At 44.3% G+C, this 21,695-nt stretch overlaps 2 protein-coding genes across 4 annotated transcripts in view; one reads left to right on the top strand and one right to left on the bottom strand.

The window, feature by feature from the left end:
* SRD5A1 (steroid 5 alpha-reductase 1) overlaps positions 1 to 7,532 on the bottom strand; it is a 31,718-nt gene extending 24,186 nt beyond the window's left edge. For all 3 annotated transcript variants that reach the window (XR_004030396.1, XM_003263223.4, XM_012501682.2), the window contains exon 1: positions 6,991 to 7,532. Coding sequence is in view for 2 of the 3 variants with exons in the window: in XM_012501682.2 (XP_012357136.1) it covers positions 6,991 to 7,309 (319 nt within the window). In the remaining variant the exon portion in view is untranslated. The remainder of the gene's footprint in view (positions 1 to 6,990) is intronic.
* A 261-nt stretch (positions 7,533 to 7,793) lies between these two features.
* NSUN2 (NOP2/Sun RNA methyltransferase 2) overlaps positions 7,794 to 21,695 on the top strand; it is a 33,931-nt gene continuing 20,029 nt past the window's right edge. Inside the window, exons 1-7 of the mRNA XM_003263219.3 lie at positions 7,794 to 7,974; positions 8,102 to 8,259; positions 8,879 to 8,983; positions 15,168 to 15,273; positions 17,538 to 17,609; positions 18,730 to 18,814; positions 20,535 to 20,727. Coding sequence (XP_003263267.1) covers positions 7,879 to 7,974; positions 8,102 to 8,259; positions 8,879 to 8,983; positions 15,168 to 15,273; positions 17,538 to 17,609; positions 18,730 to 18,814; positions 20,535 to 20,727 — 815 coding nt within the window. The 5' untranslated portion in view covers positions 7,794 to 7,878. The remainder of the gene's footprint in view (positions 7,975 to 8,101; positions 8,260 to 8,878; positions 8,984 to 15,167; positions 15,274 to 17,537; positions 17,610 to 18,729; positions 18,815 to 20,534; positions 20,728 to 21,695) is intronic.

The raw sequence follows: 21,695 nt of genomic DNA, 5'->3' as shown, positions 1-21,695 counted from the left end.
CTGACACTTCATTCTCTGTCATGTTACAATTTTCCTGTTTTATCTGATTTCTTTCCATGTAAAGAACAAGACTTTGGCCTGGTGTGGTGGTAATCCCACCACTTTGGGAGGCCACGGAAGGAGGACTGTTTGAGCCCAGGAGTTCGAGACCAGCCCAGGCAACACTGGGAGATCCCATCTCAACTGAAAAAAAAAAAAAAAAAGAATAAGACTTGCTTTTCATCAAGTTGTTTTTATAACCCATGAAAACTGCAAACCTTGGTGTCTGTGAGGCCACCAGGAATGGGAGACATGTTTGATGATGGAGCTGAACTGAGAGTATTAATGAGCCAGAATTTATTTGGTGCTTTAATGGCAAGGACGATTTGCAGTTGCCTTTTGGTTGAGTTTACAAGCTTAGATATAATAAGAAAGTGCATCTTATAGTTCCTTATAGAAGTGTTCCTAATAATTCCTAATCCTATACTAAATGCCCTTTTTTTACACTGCAAAACTGTGACTATTATCTTTATTTTACAGATCAGAATGTGGAAGCTCACAGGAATATGGTGACGTGGCCAGAGAACATCACAGTGGCAGGGCTGGCTGGCAATGGCCCTTTTCCCAGGTGCTCCGACCACCACACCATGAGGACCCTTGAGACATGGGAATGTCTGGCCCAAGCACATGAAATCATCACTGTCAGTCATTTTCATTAAGTGTTTCTATTAAGTCAGAAGAAATACTTACCAACTGCTAAAAGTAGGTTACAAGATGTTGTACGCGTGTATCTCTACTGCTTAGAAAAAAAACGTATTAAAAACAATGAAAGATATGGGAAAAAGATAATACCACAATATTGTCAGCTTTATCTCTAAGATGAAATTATAGGCACCTTTTATTTCTTCCCTCGAATTATTTTCTAAGTTTTCTACAACAAGCATGTATTTCACCTGTAAGTTTGTTCACATACAATATTGACAAGTATCTTAAGTCCTGGCACCTAATATTCAGAACAGACGGAATGAGAGACATGGAGAAATTCAATTTCCTGGGCTAAATTCAATTTCCTAAAAAGGCTCGGAGAAAATCAGGCGAAATTAATAAACAAACAAACACAGATTATCCATCTAAGGAAAAAGAAAGTACCCTATAAGCAGCCAGGAAGAAAAATGGATTACTGAAAAGAACAAAATCATCGGGGCTGCCTCCATGTCCATTCTTACTGTCCGCGAGGGCTGTGGGGTGGCACCCACACAAGGGCACTGAGAACTCCGAGCTTCTCAAACGTCTACTCACAAGCAGCACTTGAGCGATTTCTCCAGCTATTCAAACCAGCAGAATTACCCATACAGTATAAACCCAAGTAACTGGTAAATAACTGCTCATACTCGTCTGCTCGACATGATCTGCTCCAAAGGGGAAAGAATCAAAATATAATACAGTATGCATTCCAGAGGAAGAAAACGCAAGCAACTACTTGGAATGACTATCCTTTAAAGCATTTAAAGTAAGATTTTTGGGTTTTGTCGTCTTGCAAGCAAGTTCTATGCCTGTTTAATTCACACAGTGAACTAAAGAAGTATGTCTTGAAATATTTTCCCAACAAACTGGAATAATAATCCCTTGGTTTACTGATAACAACAAGGCATTTATTCAGCAAATGATTTGACTCTCAAAGCAACTGGACGTCATCTTCCAGGACAACCTATAATGTTGTACCCCCAAGTTTAGGAACAATGAAATAGAGAATTTGGTTATATGGGAGTAATTTAGGCCATGGTGGATTTAATCATTTTTAAATGTTTAAAACTGAGAGTGGCTAATTTTAATAATCAGCTTTATTGCTTTTTTCCCTTAACAACTTGAGACCATTGAAATCTATAGCACTTTCTAGATTTGGGTCTGTTCCTTTCGTCTAGATTTTCCTCCTGTAAAATACTTTTGAAATGATGGCCAAATTGCACAGCTGCCAACAAAGCATGCTTAAAATAAGTGCTTGGCTATCATTATTTCACTTTTCATCATTCTACACTTTTGAATAGAAGTTTTTCTTTTCTCAGATTATTCCAATCTATGAGGCAAGGGCCAAGGATTCAGTACGCCCTTATTAAAACAAATTAATTAGAAGGCCATTAGGCTGAGATGGTGTCTTGTGTCTTACATAAGCACATGGAAACCCAACAGTGGAAGGAAACTTAAACCAGAAGGAAACTTAAACCAATCAGAAACTGCCAAGTGACTTCTAATGAGAGATCGTGCCAAGCAGAAACCACCCACTAACCTCCGGGACTTTCCACTCTGACCAATCAAATGCTTCCTTTGTCTTGCTTGTGCAAACACGTCTTACAAAATCGCTTTCCCACACACCTTCTAGGTAGAGCTCATACTGCTTGTGGTTTGGTGCTGATTCATGAATTGGTCTGCTCCAAAAAAACGCTACAACTTCTTTTTTTTTTTTTTAAGATGGAGTTTTGCTCTTGTTGCCCAGGCTGGACTGTACCTCCACCTCTGGGTTCAAGCGATTCTCCTGCCTCAGCCTCCCAAGTAGCTGGGATTACAGGCATGGGCCACCACACCCAGCTATATTTTGTATTTTAAGTAGAGACAGGGTTTCAGCATGTTGGTCAGGATGGTCTCGAACTCCTGATCTTGTGTGATCCACCTTCCTCGGCCTCACAAAGTGCTGGGATTACAGGCATGAGCCACTGCGCCCAGCCTAAAAAATTACAATTTTAAGGCACCTGAGTTTATCTTTTAACATACTTCACCCTCAAAGTTCCCTGATGTGTTTTAACATTACCCACAACACATTTAGAAGTGAAGCTGGGCTAGGCTCCCCACAAGAGCCCATTAACAGGATTACACAAGAGAAACAAGGAATCAAAGTTGGTGCAATTTTTTGAGGCACCATCATCAGAGATAAAGACAGAAGCAAAGTCCCACAAGGTCATGGACCTGGCTGAGTACAAACCTGGGGCAGGTGTCAGAAAGAGGAGGCCTCGGGGGCACTGACTGGGTGACAAAAAAAAAAAAAAAAAAAAAAAAAAAAAAAAAAAAAAAAAAAAAAAAACTGGGCATCTGACTGTGTGCACTCTGGGCACCATTTAGCCACCAGTCCTAACAAAGGCAGTCACTGAGGACTCCTGTGGCAAGCAGCACCTCCTGCTCAGGCTCCTCAGAGTTATTTGTTAAATGAATGTGCAATGAAGAGACAATCCCCTGACTAATTCACTGCTGATAGTGGGGAAGGAAAATCCATGAGCAAAGCAGCCTGAGTTCAGGGAATACTGAACAAACCCACGTGGCTGGAGAGAAAGAGCCTGAGGTCAGGGCACAGTCTGCAAAGCCCCCTAGCGACTCCCACACAGTTCAGAGCTAATGCCCTTGACTCCAGGAGACTTTTGCTGTGTCTAGCAAAGCAGGATTTACAAACGAGGGTAGAGAAAGACCAGTGGGGAAGAGTGAAGAAGCCCAGCAAGAACCGACACAGGTGATGAGGACCTGGTTACAGCACCAGCCCAGGGAGACAAAATAGAGGGCCAGGGAACAGGGTAAATGCAGCGGGGCGTCACTGTAACCACAGAGCGAAGGGCAAAGGTGATAGGAGTAAGCACAGGCTTTGGAGGGCTCTAGGGAGGCCTGCCAGGAGGTTGGGGAAGGCACCTGCCTCCAGGGGCTGCCACCGTGCCAGACGCCATTCCACGTGCTACATGACTAAGGCCCCAGTGAGATGCTGCCGCCCTTGCGCCCAAGAACCCAAGCGCCCTGGGATCAGAAGGAGGAGGCTTCAGCACAGACAGGAGGCAGGCAATCCTTGTCGCTACCGCGAGCCCTAAAGATGTGCCTGAAAATGTCCTTTGCCCTCCTAGGGGAACTGGTAAGGACCACAGCTCGTCCTGCGTCATGGCTATCCCCCCACCCCAGCCCTGTCCCCTTCCAGGCAGCCTGTCCTTCCCTCCCTGGTGTTTGTGTCCAAAAGACCCCATAGATTCTCCATAACCTGTCTTTTACTCCTCAACTCAAAGGGAATGTCTTGTCACTATATCCCCAGCACAACGCCAGGTCCAGAAATCCTCGCTGGCACGTAAGTCTTCAGTAAGTGTTTGCTGAATAAACACACGAAAGCGCACCATTCCCTCTATCCCTTCCTTCACCTTTCCTCCCTCGACCTGACTGTCCTGTACTCATTGTTCGCAGAACTGTCAGTTGCTCTGGGAAGAGCTGTAGTTCTGCTGCTGCCTTCAGGCCTCATGGACTGTGGAAAGTCCCTGGACCTGGCTCTGGTCCTTGTCACTCCCAAAAGAGGCTCTAGCTCCCTAGGGCAAGGCCCAACCTCACTCCAGCGAAACCTCACAGGTCAGCACAGGGCCTGTGCGCACACCTGTCAGGTTGTGTAAGGTGCTACTGGCTCTGCCTGGCCAGCGCCTCCTCAGCTCACTTTTCTCCTGCCTTTCATAAGAGTCATCCTTGTACCCACAGCCTCCTCTCACCGGGTGTGGTGTTCTCTGCAGGGCCCTGTGCAAATAAGGGGCTCCAGGACGCTTCCAGGGGCTGCTGGGATGGTTTGTGTTCAGTGCTGAATGCTGTTTCCACTCTGGTTCTCTTCCAAGTGCTCATGACTTAGATCGAGTGACTGTTTAATAAATTAGTTGCTTGGGTAGAATGGAAAATGTTTATCTTTTCTATTTGGAAAACGTAAACGTCCCCAAACCACATAGGCTATGTACAGAATAACATGTACAATTCAAAAAAAATATATAGCCTAGCAGTTTAAAAAAAAAAAAACTATACCTGACCCAGCCAATCCTCTTGGAGCAGCTTTTAAACTATTAGTATAGGAAGTGGGCTTTTGTCCCAGCAGCTCCTCCTCCAACAGCCTCAGGGAAGACAGCAGCACGCTGTGTCTCCGTGTTCTACTCTGTATGAATGAGCTGTTCAAGTTCTATTATTCGAGGTGACTCTGGCCCTTTGGGAGGCTGCATTCATTTTTCTGCTTGAGTGAATGTAGGTACAATTAAACATGATGTCTCAAGGTAAAAAGCTTCCACTTGGGATGTCAGGCAAAACTTTGTAAAGTGCTCCCTTCATTTCCAACACCACAGTTTTGCTGACACACGAGGCTGGCAGCAGTGCACATGAATGACACACAGAGTACACGTCTGTATGTGCATTCACAGCAATGCAAAATAGTGCTAGATATCATGTACTGAGCACTCAGATGCGCCAGCACCATGCAAGCATTTTAGGGAGTTGCCTTTGCTTAAAATTCATGTGATCCCACAGGGTGGTTCCACCACTATGCCCATTCTACAGGTGGGGAAACCTTGCTGCGGGGCAGCTTAGTAACTCATCCGGGGTCATGAGCGATGGGGCTAGGATAGCACCGAATACTCTGACCTGAGATTGCTTTTAGCCATAAAGAAACAGACATACAGCTTCTGGTATATTTATGGAAACATATATACAAACAGCAAAGTCTGACTAATATTCAAATTGTAGCAATGGTTGATCCCATTCCAAAAAAAAAAATTAAGCAACTTTGTCTAATGGCAAAGAGTTTCAGGCACACAGTACTCACTAAGCCTCTGATGAATGTTGACTTGCCCCTGTTTAAAGTGCAAGTCATCAAAGCACACTGAGGACACAGACTGCACCAGTTACAGGATAAGGTGCTGGTTTTCAGGGAACTCAGGTATCAAAAACTGTGCTGGGTACAACACTGGTTCCAAGCAGTGGAGCTGTGTACTTACTCTTCGCTGGAATGCACGACACCAGGAGAAAGAAGAGAGGCTTATAAACACACACTGAGTTCTTCCTGTCTCTCTGGGAAGTGGGTGTTTTAAGGTGGGACCCCAAATCAGAAAGGTTGGGTAAACCACCCATAGTCACACAGCCAGTGAGTTCAACTTCCTTGGGTGTAGAGACACCCTTTTTAACTGTGAAGCTTTCCAGAGCCTGAATGAAAACGTTTAAACTTTGATTCTGAACTTCGACCTGTCGTTTGCTTTGGCTGTGTAAAAGCCAAAAGATAAGACCTGGAGAGAACCCCAACTTATTAGAAGACTTAAAGATTTCAGACACAGCCAGTTTTCAAATATTCAAAAAAACAAAAACCTTGAAAGATTTAGAAGTCATCTTTAAGACTTCGTTTGTTTTAGGTTTAAGGTTGCTGCCTGGAAAGCCACCCCCACAATCCTGGGGTCCCTTGCATAAGGTGGACATGAAAGTCTCTGAAAGTGATCAAGCCTATATGGAGAAACTGCTAGGCAGTTTTAGGACACCAGGTTTCCAGTTGCAGCTGATCACTTGGCCGGGAGAAAACAGCTCCACCATCATCAAAGATACCAAAAGGGGAACCGGCAGAAAGGAGTAGAAACCAGTGGCCCCCAAGACCGAAGACCACCAGCATTAGACTCTAGGCCAACCCCCGCCCCGCCGCCCCCACAGTCGTGATCTAAGGGAACAAAATCTAGTCTTCATTTTTATTTTACATTTTTACTTTTTAATTCTTTATTTTTATTTATTTAATTTTGAGACAGAGTCTCGCTCTGTCACCCAGGCTGGAGGGCAGTGGCGAGATCTGGGCTCACTGTAACCTCCGCCTCTCGGGTTCAAGCGATTCTCCCATCTCAGACTCCCGCGTAACTGGGATTACAGACAGGCGCCACCGCGCCCGGCTAAGGAAACCAAACCTAGGACCACTGAGTGGCTCTTTCCAGATCAGTTTCATCATGTTTTTTTCCATCACTCCCTTCCAGTCCTTTGTTTCCTGCCCTTTCTAGACGAATCCCTTCTGGTTTCCAAACTCCCGGGGCCTGGGGACTCGGGGAGGAGACCCCAGCGGTGGCAGGGGAAGGGGACGCGTGCAGATGGGGGACGCCCCGGGGGATCTGGCAGGGAGAGGGCATCTGGGTGGGGGAGGCTTCGGGGAGAGGGCACCGGGCAGTGAGGGGAGGGTCGGAGAGGACGCCGGGCAGCGGGTAGGGGGCCGGAGGCCGGGGACGTTACCGATGCCCGTAGTGGACGAGGAACATGGCCAGGAGGATGCAGTTGGGCGCGCTGCGGAGGCGCGGGGCGGACTCGTTGGCGTACTGGTAGAGCGGCAGGACCAGCGAGGGCAGCTCCTGCACCACCCAGGCGGCCCGCGCCGGCACTCGGAGCCTGTGGCTGGGCGGCGCGTGGCGGCCGTACACCGAGTTCGTCTGACGATTCCGCGCGAAGACCGCGCAGCCCACGGCGCACTGCAGGTAGGCGAGCGCGGCCAGCAGGCGCTCCTCCGCCACCCCAGTCGCCGTTGCCATCGCCAGGGCTGGGCAGCGTGCTCCATGCCCCAGAGGCCGCGGCGGGCAACATATAGGGCGGCGGCGCAGGGGCAGGAGGGGTGGCTACCGGAGGGGCGGCTACCGGAGTCCCGCACTGGCGGGACACTGCAGAAAGGGTTCTCAATTCAGGCTTCTCCAGGGCCGCCGGGACTGTGGGCACGGCCCCGGGGGCGGGGCGAGCACCTGCGCGGGGAGGGACCTGCAAGCGCCCCGCCCATGCTGGGCCGCTGTAACCCCGCACCGCTCTGCGCACGCGCGGCTTCAGGCTGTCCGCGGAGCTCCCTGAGCCTGCGTGGGAAACCCGGGCGCTTCGCGCGGAGACGCCTTTGTGGCTGCTTCCTGGAGCGTTTTTTCCCCTTAGAGCTGTCCGCGGTTTTCCCTTTCACGCTGCTTTTCGGGAAGACGGGCTGTGCGCTTTGGGCCTATTCCTGGACGGTCCCCAAAGGTCCCCGAAAGGACCAGGCTCGGACACGTGGGGCCTTGGTTTCCGGCCGGAAGTCCCGGGAGCTGTAGGGCTAGAGTTGTGGCCGTGGCGGGCCGGTTTCTGCGTGCTGCGTGCGCGGCCGCGTGGGCTATGGGGCGGCGGTCGCGGGGCCGGCGGCTCCAGCAACAGCAGCGGCCAGAGGACGCGGAGGATGGCGCCGAGGGCGGTGGAAAGCGCGGCGAAGCGGTAGGAGCCGGGACCAGGCGGGCGGGCCAGGGGCTCTTCCTGGGCCTCCTGGACCCCGAGGCCTGCGAGGCAGCGGCGAGGGGGCGGCTCCTCGGGCCTCGGGGTAGACGTCCCTTTCCTTCCTCAGGGCTGGGAAGGAGGCTACCCCGAGATCGTCAAGGAGAACAAGCTGTTCGAGCACTACTACCAGGAGCTCAAGATCGTGCCCGAGGGCGAGTGGGGCCAGTTCATGGACGCTCTCAGGGAGCCCCTCCCGGCCACTTTAAGAATTACTGGTTACAAAAGGTAGGGAGGCAGTTGCCTGTATTTTGGGAGTTGGGGCCAGGATGCTGGAGGTTAAAGGCGACGGTGTTTTCTCCGACAAATGTTACAGTGCCAGAGAACCGTGGCGTTTCAGCGGTTTGGATTCAGGAAGCATTGAGGTGTGGAGCACAGGGTCCAATGAAATGGTCACGGAGGTATTGCAGGTGCAAGGTTAGAAGAGGAAATGAAAATGAGATCTGAGGAAGATTCGGCTCCTGGGGAATCTTCCAGGAGGGAAGCTGAGGGTCTTACCTTTTGGAACGTAAGAGAATTTATAGAGAATGCATAAAACCCCTTGGTCCTTCACCTCTCCGCGCCCTCCCCATCTTTGTAGTTACATCTTTCTAAATGAGTCGGAAGTAAGACTGTAACTGTAGGTATGCTCAGGAGAGAAGGAATGCAGTGTTGCTCTTAGGGCTCAAGCAGTGTGGACTGCCTAAATTTTGAAGGCATACAGTGTAAAAGTAGTGACTAAAGAATGTTTGCTCTCCATGCAAAAGTTGGTTTTAGTTTTAAAACACTTGCAGTCTTAAATTTAAAAAGATACAATGTATTAACTTAGCTTTTTCGATCAGTTTGAAACTTTCTTATTTTTCAATAGCCACGCAAAAGAGATTCTCCATTGCTTAAAGAACAAATATTTCAAGGAATTGGAGGACCTGGAGGTGGACGGTCAGAAAGTTGAAGTTCCACAGCCACTGAGTTGGTAGGTACCACAATGCTTTATGCCGAATATTTATTTGGGATATTAATCTCTATCACTTGAATTGTATTTCTTGGTACTGCATTTGCTGTTAACGTGAAAGAGCCTGGGTATACTTTGCAAACATCCTAATGTTCTAGTACCTGGTGCTTTTATCAACATTACATTGCTATGCAAGTTTTCATGCGATTTGCGATTTGCAGCTTTATGAGTCACTGAGTTCAGCCAGCTCTTCCTAGTACATCCAGCCTCTTCCTTTATGTCACCACTTCTGCCAGCTCTATGTTACAGCCCTTGTTTTCTCACATCAAAACTGTTGCAGAGTGGCTTGTTTGCCTTCAGAAAAAGGACGGACTTAGCTTGACAACAGTCTCCTGGTAAGTGGTCTCCTAGTATTTTCCATTACAGATGGGTTACCACTGTCTGCTGTTAGGTTGTCTCCTGGTGCTTCCCAGTACAGACTGCACCAGCCAGTGTAGCATTTCCGAGTCTCAGCACCCAAGCGTACTGCTACTCCGGGAGCTACCTCTTTCTTGACCTGTCCTGGAGGTGCCCTCTGGGTTACCTATTCCTCATGGCTCAGTTCTAGTCTCAGTTGTGTGAAGGTGATCCCCTTGTGCTGACAGCATCTTGTAAAGATGCTTGGAGAACTCTGGAGGCACCAGTCCTTCAGTTAACTTATAAGTGGAAAAGTCGTTATCATTAACTTTGAGGTATTGAGTTCTCAGAAAAGAAAAGTAATGCACGAAAAGGTGAATTAAGCCGTTTTTTGTTTGTCTGTTTGTTTTGAGATGGAGTCTCACTCTGTCGCCCAGGCTGGAGTGCAGTGGCACGATCTTGGCCCACTGCAAGCTCCACCTCCCTGGTTCATGCCATTCTCTCGCCTCAGTCTCCTGAGTAGCTGGGACTACAGGTGCCCACCACCACGCCTGGCCAATTTTTTGTATTTTTAGTAGAGACAGGGTTTCACCGTTTTAGCCAGGATGGTCTCATCTCCTGACCTCATGATCCGCCCACCACGGCCTCCCAAAGTGTCGGGATTACAGGTGTGAGCCACCGCGCCCAGCCGAATAAAGTGTTTGCATCAACTTTTGAGGTTTTGACTATTCCAGTACGTAGTGTTATCTTTCCTTTTTGGATAACCGTTAGTGTTCGCAAATCGAGGTCAGATTTTCATTAATCATGGGGTACAGGTTTGCTTGTTTTTGTTTCATTGGCTATTTGGATTTTCATTGTCCATATCACAGATAAGCGTGTACATTCACAATGAATGCTGACTGGCCAAACATTAAGCCAATATTCTGAATCAAGACCGAATATCACCATCATGGAATGTGTTGCTGGGATATAGGAATAAATATGACCAACGTCGTGAAACCATTTCTACTAAAAATGCAAAAATTAGACAGGCATGGTGGCACACAGCTATAATCCCAGCCACTAGGGAGCTGAGGCATGAGAATCGCTTGAACCCAGGAGGTGGAGGTTGCAGTGAGCCAACATCGTGCCACTGCACTCCAGCCTGGGCCACAGAGCGAGACCCTGTCTCAAAAAAGAAAAAAACAGAATAGATATGCCAAATCTGAGATTTTTAAAATCTTGAAGGGTGCAGTATAGGAAAATGGTACGGGTGCTAGGTTGCTGTTAGTGGTCACTAATTGTCCACTGTAGTGAGGTCAGTGGAAAAGGTAGATGTTTTTCAGCCTCTAGTTACGGCATTGCTGAGATGAGGTAGCCTTCATGAGATCAAGCTTTTCTTCCTCCCAATAACTAGGTTTTAGACTTTCCTCAAGTCATTTGGTTTGAAGATTTGATTGACAACACTGATTGTGTTCTACTCGAAGTAGAGGTCTGATACTGTAGTATTCCGTTTCACGCTGTTATAAGGACATACCCGAGTAGTGTATAGATAAAGGAAAGAGGCTTAATTGACTCACATTTCCAGATGGCCTGGCAGGCCTCAGGAAGCTTAAAATCATGGCGAAAGATCTCTCTGCACAGGGTGGCAGGAGAGAGAATGAGTGCTGAGCAAAGGAAGAAGCCCCTTATAAACCATCAGATTTCCCCCTGAGAATGAACTCACTGTTGTGAGAACAACATGAGGCAAACTGCCCCCGTGATTTAATTATCTCCGTCTGGTCCTGCCCTTGACACGTGGGGAATATTACAATTCAAGGTGAAATTGGGGTGGGAACACAGAGCCAAACCATCTAAAATATTTTAAGAAGACAGGATTACGATTCTTCTTGGGCACGTTTGTATTTTTACCAGTGATGCATGTATGTGCTGCTTCACACAATCACCTGGAAACATTTGTTTCTAAAACCTTGTGTTTAGAAGCACAGAGATGGGATAAGAAATGCTTTTAAGATGAAGAAGTTCCTGTCCAGGAGGAATGTTTCAGCATGCGTCTGTAGGGAAGAGGTGTGGTCTCGAGGCCCATCAGTGTGGGCATTTTCTTCTGCAGGCTCCAACAAACTAGGAGAAACCATGCGATGTTAATAAGGCTTGCTAGTTTTTTATTATTCTCTGCAAACTCCAGTTAAACTTTGATTTGATCAGCCCTTTTAACATTTAATAGCTGCTTTTCCACCTTGTTTGTTTAATAACGTGTCTGGGTATATGACGAGGTAATTACCAAACTCTTAGAATCTGCAGGTTGTCTGTAGTTGAAGAATGAAAGTGAATTGCTCTCTGCCAACAGCCAGCTATGTTTTCGTTTGCTTTAATTTTCTGAACACACAGCTGAGGGGTATGAACAAAACATTGTAGATTTGGGTTTCTAATACATGGCTTTTTCCATTATCGATGGTTTCTCTATTTTATTTTGAGACAGGGTCTCACTCTGTCACCCAGGCTGGAGTGCAGTGATGTCATGATGGTTCACTGCAGCCTTGACCTCTCAGGCTCAAGTGATCCTCCCACCTCAGCCTCCTGAGTAGCTCGGACTACAGCTGCATGCCACCACGCCTGGCTAATTTTTTTTTTATTTTTTGTAGAGATGGAGTTTCACCTTGTTGCCCAGGTTGGTCTTGCATTCCAGGGCTCAAGCGATCCTCCTGCCTTGGTTTCCCAAAGTGCTGGGATTACAGACATGAGCCACCATTCCTGGCCAATGCCAGTTTCTTGGCAGCTGTATTCTCTAAACATTTATTCAAATTCACCTGTCAGTTTTAGGATACTAAATCTCTCAGCAAGCAAGTAAAGCAGAAGCTTTCCAGGACTTCTGGTAGTTTTCTGTATTGCTGAAGATGCAGAAACAAATCATGTAATATTCCTCCCAGTCCTCTGGTACATAGTGAAATACAATTTAGGAAAACATTTTTTGGAACTGCATTTTTTAGAAGGAAAGTTATGTATAGGACCATAGCTTGGGCCACTTTCATTTTTTTTCTTACTTTCCATAGACTCAGAACAATGAGAAATTGTCCTAAAGCATTCTTATAAAAGCATTATTTTGGCAACCAGCTGTTCAGAGTGCACCTTATTGTCATTCTATTTATGTGCTGTTTACTTATTTTTTTTGAGACAAGGTTTCTGTTGCCCAGGTTGGAGTGCAGTGGCATGATCTCAGCTCACTGCAACCTCCACCTCCTGGGCTCAGGTGATCCTCCCACCTCAGCGTCCCAGGTAGCTGGGATTACATGCCCCCGTCACCATACCCAGCTATTTTTTGTATTTTTTGTACAGATGGGGTTTTGCCGTGTTGGACAGGCTAGTCTTGAACTCCTGACCTCAAGTGATCCGCCCACCTTGGTCTCCCAAAGTGCTGGCATTACAGGCATGAGCTACTGCACCTCACCCATTTACATGCTTTTTAATGTCTAGATTGAGAATGGTTTGTTATAGATGTTGTATATATTTACAGAGTTCTTACCACTTGAGAATTTTTGATATGCAAAGATGACAGTGGTCCTTTTAACTTATCCTCTAAAAAGCCCAAACAGGATTTTTTCTTAAAAGACACAAGCTAAATTTGAATTAACTAAAAATTAAATATACCTCTCATTTTGTTTGATGTTAAAATCTACAAAGATTCAATAAACATTTTTTGGTTCATAAAAAGATGATGCTGTTCCTAAAGCTATCTAAGAAACATAATATGAAAACATTTCTTGTAGAAACAGGGCCTCACTTTGTTGCCCAGGCTGTTGTCTGTGCCTGGAGAAAATTAACATTTATCTCTTAGTTTCTGTTTGTATTTAAATATTTCAGAGTTCCTAAATGTTTCTTTACATGAGATCAACAGCCTTCACAATTATAAATACTGTAGAATTTTAATCTTGTAATAGTACGTTTACATTTTGATTATCAGAAATTTGATGAATAAGACATATAAGGCTATATTTGTTCAAAGTATATCTAGACTGCTTATCTATATTTGAAAATGAAAATTCAGCTCTTTACAATAAGTCTAAATGGCATGTGGTGTTCATATTGATGTTTTAGTGATTTGGTAAGGCAATAACTTACATGATCGTACTAGCTTTGAGACAGACAAGTTCAGGAAGACCAGATACTGTATGAGCTGGCATTTGGCTGTTTGCAAGTAGAGGTTACAGTGGCACAGCAGATATTTGCCTAATACTATAGCAAATGACAAATTTGCATGTAACCTACTATTTCACCTCTAAGGAGTCCAAAAGAGTATTTAAAACAATTCTTTTTTAAATTGCCTTATGAATATGATTTTATTTTGGCTTTATATTTTTGAACACATTAAATGTCGAGGGAACTGGGCTATAAGAGATAGAATCAAAGCGCTGGGGACCTTTGGAGGGTGGCCATGGACAGATTCAGCCAGTTTCATCTTCATTATTTGGTAGAATATGCTTTTCAGATATATCTTGTAATATTATGACTTGAGCACTGTCAGGCTTTTAAGTCCCGAGTTTGTGTCCATCAAATAATCAAAGTTTAAAAGCAGTCAAATATGTTTGTGTTTTCCAGACATTCCAATTTTATTTTCATGGTTTTCACTCTAGCTACAGTTTGACGCATGGAAACACTGTGAGCCTGCATTGTTAAACTGAGTGTATTACTGCATCTCAGATTTAGTGAGAATTGCTGAAACTACAGTAAGATTTATGGCTGCGTGACATGTTACACTTGGTTTGGCATTGGATTGAGCATGGTGCTGTGTGACATCAGTGTGCTCATTTGTATGGTGCAGATACCTGTATATAGGTGCAGGCCAAGTTTAAAAGCACATCCTGGGTTGGGTACAGTGACTCATGCCTGTAATCCCAACACTTTGGGAGGCGGATGCGGGCGGATCACTTGAGGCTAGGAGTTCGAGACCAACCTGGCCAACACAGCAAAACCCCATCTCTACTGAAAATACACGTCTGTAATCCCAGCTACTCAGGTGGCTGACTGAGGGATGAGAATTGCTTGAATCCGGGAGGCAGAAGTTGCAGTGAGCTGAGATTACACCACTACACTCCAGCCTAGGTGACAGTGAGACTGTCTCAAAAAAAAGCAGTGTTTTTAGTATCCCCCATTTCTCCCCTAATTAAAAAAAATAAAAAATAAAAATACCATTGATGTCATCATTTGTAGAAAGTTCAAATATATTCACAGAAATGATGGCAGGAAGTGCTTTATTCTTAGTTATATACAGGTAATAGCCTAGGAGCTCAAATTAATGCATTAGTGGTTTCCAAGGTAGGGTTTTTTTGGTATATAAAATATTTTAGTGCATTATTGAACTGGTGTTAGAAATAATGAAAAATATATTTAAAAAACTCTAATCATATAGTTGTGGGACACTCTGACACTGCATTATTTTGATTCTGTGCGATCTGCACAGTAAGTAAGTCATCTTTTATCTTTTTTTTCTGATGACCTTACCATTGTTACCTTATAATGGTGAAGAGCAGAGGAGTGTCCACTTTTCCATCTGATCTCGAACGTTTCATCATTATAATTTTACAGTAATATGCATAATCTTATAACCCCCCATGGCTCTCCTGTTTCTGATTGGGCCACGGTGTAGCTAGAGCCATGTTCCTTAAGCCTACAGCGACATCTGAGTGTTGCTGGCTGACTGTAGAGGATTGTGAATAGGAGCAGGGAGAACAACATTCGAAGTCTCAATTGGCATGTGACTAATAGAAGCACAAAGTTGTCAGCAGAGGACTTTAGCGTTTATAATCCATAAACGTTTTGCTTTCTTTTTGGTCAGGTATCCTGAAGAACTTGCCTGGCACACAAATTTAAGTCGAAAAATCTTGAGAAAATCGCCACAGTTGGAAAAGTTTCATCAGTTTCTAGTTAGTGAAACTGAATCTGTAAGTTGATTTCTTTAGATTTGCTAGTTTCCTTAAAGCTGTAAATGTATAGATGTAGTGTCGTTCTGTTTTTAGGTTCATGTCACTAGAAGCAACAGGTGGACATCGCACACGGTAAAGACAACTGCGGTGTGTGCACCACCTGCGATTTCTGATTATTTGTATATCCGTTGCCTTGTTTGGTTTATCTAGTCATGAAATTTAGTAAGGATATCAATCTCAGCTAGTTAATTTCTTGTTTCCTCTTGCTCATGTATTTGGATGGCTATAGGGTTGGGGTGAGCACTGCACTCTCATTTCCTTCTTAGGTACACATTTCAGGTGCCCGTTGTACATAAAAAGTAGTATGTTTTTAAGGCCATCTTGGTGGGGAATAGGTTTTTGGTTTTGTTTTTTAAGATCGATTTATTTTATGAAGCTTTTGATTTTACTTTTTACTGTATTTTTTTTTTCTTACCACACATTGCTCTTGGTAACCACAAAACCCCTAAGAACCACAAAACCCCTAAGCACAGCTTTGGTCCTCACAGGACAGCATCTGTCTTCACATTCTCTGTTGCCACCCACATTCCTTGAGTGCAGTTCAGGTGCTGAGCTTTTTACCTTTAGCATCAGACCATCCCCAGCAAAATAGCTATTTGCTTATGTACTAAATAATTCAATGAATGTCCATAAAGTTTGGGTATTTGTTTTTTTGGAATTCTTAGTCTCACATTTAAAATCAGAGGTTTCGTCCTTCCTATTTTCTAAACTACTACTTTCTAGTAAATCTGTGTGTCACCAGATTATGGTTCTTTTTCACTTTGGCTTTCTGTCATCTAAGTAACCGACTAAACTGGGCTTGTGTCTGCCTGGCTTTTCCTTCCTGAGTAGTAACAAGAACCAGGAACTAAGTGCTGCCACATACCCCTTTCGTACTTGAGACCAGTGCAGGAAAGGATTCTTTTGCTCAACTTTTAATCTAGATGGAAGGCCAAATAAAGATGAGTAAGCTGCTAGAGAACAGCTCAGGTTTGCACTTGGAAGAGGGCATGGGGTTTGTGGGTGTGATGCACATGGATAGGTTGGAAGAGCCAGGTTTTGGCATGTTTGGAAGATGGAAGAGATGGGAGTTTACAGTGGGTAGCAAATGTTGTAGGGAACTAGTATAGGTTTTTGATTAGGAGTCAGCGTGATGAGAGCTCTTGAGATGAATGGCAGTAACGTCTGGGTTATGGAAAGCTGGCCACAAAACGTCTACACAGGGTGGTCATGAATCTGGTGACTGTCTGCCAGGTTGTCCCCATCTTAATGCTTTAATCAAAACCTTGGATGGATACAGAAGGCAGGCATATTAGGATCACACGTATAACTCGAAAGCTTGGAATCAGTGTGCCTAGTGAGGGAATCACCACAGACTCATACTGGCCAGAAACCCATGAGGTGAAAATTAGCAGCCGTCAGTGTAAAAGCCTGTATTTAAGGCTCTTGACAGTCACATGCCTGAGTTTAAGGTGGGTGATGGATGCCTGGGTGGCTGTTCATTTCCAGAAGTCCCAGCTTTTGTAGGGTTGTGTTGGAGCAGAAGCCTCAGCTTCAAGGCGGTTAAAATAGAGGTGTGGTTGAGGGTAGTGCTGGGCCAGGGCAGGAGGATTTTGTCTGCACCTGAATAGTTCTGCCTTGTAACAGATGTCCTGGCCCACTAGAGACGACAGAGGGCAGGGAGTATGGTGAGGGATTTTAGATATTGATGGTCTAAAGATGGAAAGATGGAAGCAGCGGTTGATGTCTTCATCTCTTTGAAAGGTAGTTGTGAGAAATAGAAAGTGGACATGGGCTATGTCTGAAAATAGTGGAGGACTAAGAAATAGAATTTTAGGCAAGAAGGAAAAACCCTGTGACAGTCACTTTCTGTCCTAAGTTGATGCTGTCTGTTGAAGTTACTTGTTTAAATATTTAATAGCATTTCTGTCGTTGAGAGCTGCCCCTCTAGTTTCTGTGCTTTCCTGCGACGGGGAGTTGGGGCTCTGTAAGCTTCAAGTCCCTTTTCTTTCATGAAAGTTGATATTATACCTGAATTTCTAATATTTGAATGGTATAGCAACTATTTGTCCGCTAGTGTACAGATCCATCTCATTTAGTGTTCTGTGTGATAGTACGAGTTCTCTTGTTCTGTGTAAGATTATGTGCTGTTTTCCTTTTGCCTTTGAAACAATGCCAAAGATTGAAATTCTCTGCATTTTTTTTTTTTTTTTGTAATTGTTGCTGATTTTTTTTTTCTCAAGGGAAATATCAGTCGTCAAGAAGCTGTTAGCATGATCCCACCACTGCTCCTCGGCGTCCGGCCTCATCATAAGGTAGCATACAGCAACTAGAAACGTGTGGGTGGGCAGCTTGTTACCAGTGTCATGCCTGTTTGTTTTGATGAAACCATTTTTTCTTAATATAATTAGTCCATTTTTTTCTTCTTTTCACTTTGGATAGTGATATGTATATATCTTAGTTTCTTTTTTTTTTTTTTTTTTTCATTTTTGTCCTACTTAATTTTTATGGTTTAGAAAACTATTTTCTCCCCTTTAGTTTTACTGATTTGTTGACTAGATGGGTTGTCTTCAGTGATGGTGATTGGCTAAATTAGGTTGAAAATGATAGTGAACATGTATTGAGAGCTCATTGTATGGCAAGCATTGCTCTGTGCTCTTTTTTTTTTTCTTTCTTTTTTTTTTTTTTGGAGACAGTTTCACTCTTGTTGTCCAGGCTGGAGTGCAGTGGCGCGATCTTGGCTCACTGCAACCTCCGCCTCCCGAGTTCAGGCAATTCTCCTGCCTCAGTCTCCCGAGTAGCCGGGATTACAGGTGCGCACCACCACACCCGGCTAATTTTGTATTTTTAGTAGAGACGGGGTTTCTCCATGTTGGTCAGGCTGGTCTCGAACTCCCGACCTCAGGCGATCCGCCTGCCTTGGCCTTCCAAAGCGCTGGAATTACAGGCGTGAGCCACTGCGCCTGGCCGTGCTCTTTGTTTTTTAGGTGAATTAGTTGGCTTTATCATTCACACAACCCTCTAAGGGCAGATACTGTCACCATCTCCATTTTTCCAGATGAGGAAAAGGAAGCAAGGAGAAGTAATTGACCTGAGGTTGTGGAGCTGATAAGTGGCTGAGCTGAGATTTGAGCCTAGGTAGCTCTGTTCCTTAGCATTATGTTCTCATGATTCTTACTCGTTCATCTCTATATTCAGTCTCACTGGCTTCCAGTTTCATTCTCCTCCCATCCTCTTTGGAGACTGTACCTATATCATTCTGTGATTTTTGGGGCAGTGTGGAATCCCTAAAAGTAAACTATGTCATGCTGTAGACTCTGTAAAGAAGTATATTTAGATCTTGGACTAGAAATTGGAAAACTAGAATTGCTTTAAATTAAATGTAGAATATTTGGTTTTTTAAAAACATGAAACAGTTTCTTGCTTTGTTAATAGATCTTAGATATGTGTGCAGCACCTGGCTCAAAGACCACACAGTTAATTGAAATGCTACATGCCGACATGAATGTCCCCTTTCCAGGTATGCATTGGACTTGTGTTCAGAGGTTAGGAATGCCACTTTGGCAGATTGTAGACAAGGAAAAGACTCGTAACTTTGCCTGTTAATTTGGCTCTAAAGTCTCCTATGACAAGCAGATGGGTTTTCTGTCTACCGGAAGTAGAACTGGACATCTTGCCTACCACCGTCAGTAGTACTCAAACCAACACACTCATACCTTGGGGGAGCTTTATTTTAGAATTATGTGTGTTTTCTATAAAAACGAATGGTGTTCCTTTTTTTTTTTTTGAGACGGAGTCTCGCTCTGTCGCCCAGGCTGGAGCGCAGTGGCGCAATCTCGGCCCATTGCAGCTCTGCCTCCCGGGTTCACGCCATTCTCCTGCCGCAGCCTCCCGAGTAGCTGGGACTACAGGCGCCCGCCACCATGCCCGGCTAATTTTTTGTATTTTTAGACGGGGTTTCACCATGTTAGCCAGGATGGTCTCGATCTCCTGACCTCATGATCCGCCCGCCTTGGCCTCCCAAAGTGCTGGGATTACAGGCGTGAGCCACCACGTCCGGCCACAGATGGTGTTTCTTTATCAAGCCTACTTACAGAAGATAGATTTCACTGTTTTAATTTTTAGTAACAATTTCCCCCTTCCCCCACCTTTGTTCATTATTATTATTACTATTATTATTATTATTATTATTACTTACTGCCTTACATAAAGGGTAGTAGTGTGTAGTTAAAAAGCCACTGTCAGACTCCCTGGGTTCAAATCCTAATCGGCAAGTTACTTACAGTGTTAGACATCCCATATGAAATGGGACGCATCAGTATGTAGCTTGCAAGGTGCTCAGGAAATGGCAGCTGTTACAGTGACAGCATGCCCCTTTCTCTTAAGTGGAAACAAATACCTCTCATGATGTTTTAGAGTCAGCTTTCATCTCGTCCTACCTTTATTCAGGCAAACTTCTCTAGTTCTGTTTTAATAGGCATATTTGTTAGGTCTGTTTTTTGAAGTCCTCTTTCTTACATTGTTTAAAGATAATGCCTTGGCTAAAAAGCCTGCTTCACTTTTCCCTGTTTTTAGTTATTTTCTCCACATTGGAAGTAAAGAGCCTTGGTGTCCCAGTAGCAGCAGCAGGTTCTCCTCTTTGTATCGTGATGTTTTGCGTTTCATACTGTTTTGAAGAGTGGCTTTGATCATAAATGTTGTCGGTATATTTGCCTTTTTGCTGAGGGCGTGAGAAGAACCAGAAATGAGCAGAGGCACACCCAGTAGAATTCCCAGCCAGCGGAGCCTCCCAGGAACAGCTTCCGCGTTCCGGTGCTTGGGGCCCCACCCCAGGAGCCTGACTCACAGTCAGAGCAGGGTCCCGGCTCATGTTCAGGATTTTGAAACATTTGTAAGGGGATTTTGTTGTTTCTACACCTTTCTCTTCACCTTTTTTTTTTTGTAATTAATCGTTACTAGTAATAGAAAAGACATTTTTGGCGTGGTAATTGGCACAAAGTGAATAATTGTTGAATAGATGACTTTTGAGGCTTTCAAAATTCGAGTGTCCATAAAATCCATCCAGAGCCACCTGGTTCCTTTTTTTGAACCACTTAGCATAATTCTAGAAAACCTTGACTATGGGTCTTAGGTTTGGTGGATTGCTGCTTCTCACTGGCTGACCTTTAGAGGTCGCCTATTTCAGGATGTGACTCCACTTAGGCTCCATTTCACCTGACACTGCGATTCTGTGCCTTCAGAGGGATTTGTTATTGCGAATGATGTGGACAACAAGCGCTGCTACCTGCTCGTCCATCAAGCCAAGAGGCTGAGCAGCCCCTGCATCATGGTGGTCAACCATGATGCCTCCAGCATACCCAGGCTCCAGATAGATGTGGACGGCAGGAAAGAGATCCTCTTCTATGATCGAATTTTATGTGATGTCCCTTGCAGGTATTTATCTTATTGGCCAGAAAGCTCAAATCCACTAAATAAATCAAGTCAAATAGAGACTAAAATGAAATTGTGCATGAATATGACACAATTATACATAAGTCTTGGGGTCTGGAGAAAGATAGCGTGAGCCTAAACCAAAAGGTGGACACATAGAGTCTTAATGAGAAGCAGCGCAGCAGATGCTGGATAAAGAACAGGAAGGGGTGGTTGCGATAGCCTGCAGAAAGATAAAGAGAAAAAAAACAAAACAGAAAATACCTAAGAGGAAAATAGAATCGTAGACTCTCATTGTGGTGTGTTTTAGGATGTTATCGCTTGGAGCAATTTGTGCACCCCAACTATTTGTATTAGTTCTTCCAGTGAGTACAGCATATAAAAAACTTTGTCATAAAATAATACGTAATCACATTGGATTTTATGTTATTTGTTGAATGAAAGAAATTTCGGAGTTCAAGCCCTTAAGAAATTCATTTTACTTGTGTTTTTATACCTTTCTTGAGTTAATACGTGAACATTTTAGATATTTAGAGTTTAGATATAAAATAATACTCATGGTATAACTGAGTAACAAGTTTTTTTAAAAGGAAAGAAACAAAACTAAAGACATCATCTGTTCCGTTCCCATAGGAGGTGCACGGATGATGATCCCAGGTGATAATGACTTCCGAATGACATAAGTTTGTCAAGACCAGAATTCAAAAGCTGCCACAAAACTTGTTAGCACAGAATGCAAGGTTTAAATACGATACCACATTATGGAAGAATGCCATTTTGTTTCAGTAAGTGGCAGAGTTACTGTTCATGGCAGAACTCAGTATGAAACTTGCAGCTGGTGGCTCTGAATATAGCTGAGTGTTAATCTGGAAAAAGTCCTCTTTAAAGTAAAATTTAAAATAGGTCATGAACTGAAGTTTTTTTTTCCTCTAGGTTGCAATTTTTCAGTATTCCTTGGGGTCTCATGTTTT

This window comes from Nomascus leucogenys, chromosome 6 (genome assembly GCF_006542625.1).
Source record: "Nomascus leucogenys isolate Asia chromosome 6, Asia_NLE_v1, whole genome shotgun sequence".
Lineage (NCBI taxonomy): Eukaryota > Metazoa > Chordata > Mammalia > Primates > Hylobatidae > Nomascus > Nomascus leucogenys.
Note: the sequence above shows the minus strand (reverse complement) of the source record. Positions and strands in the feature narration are given on the sequence as shown.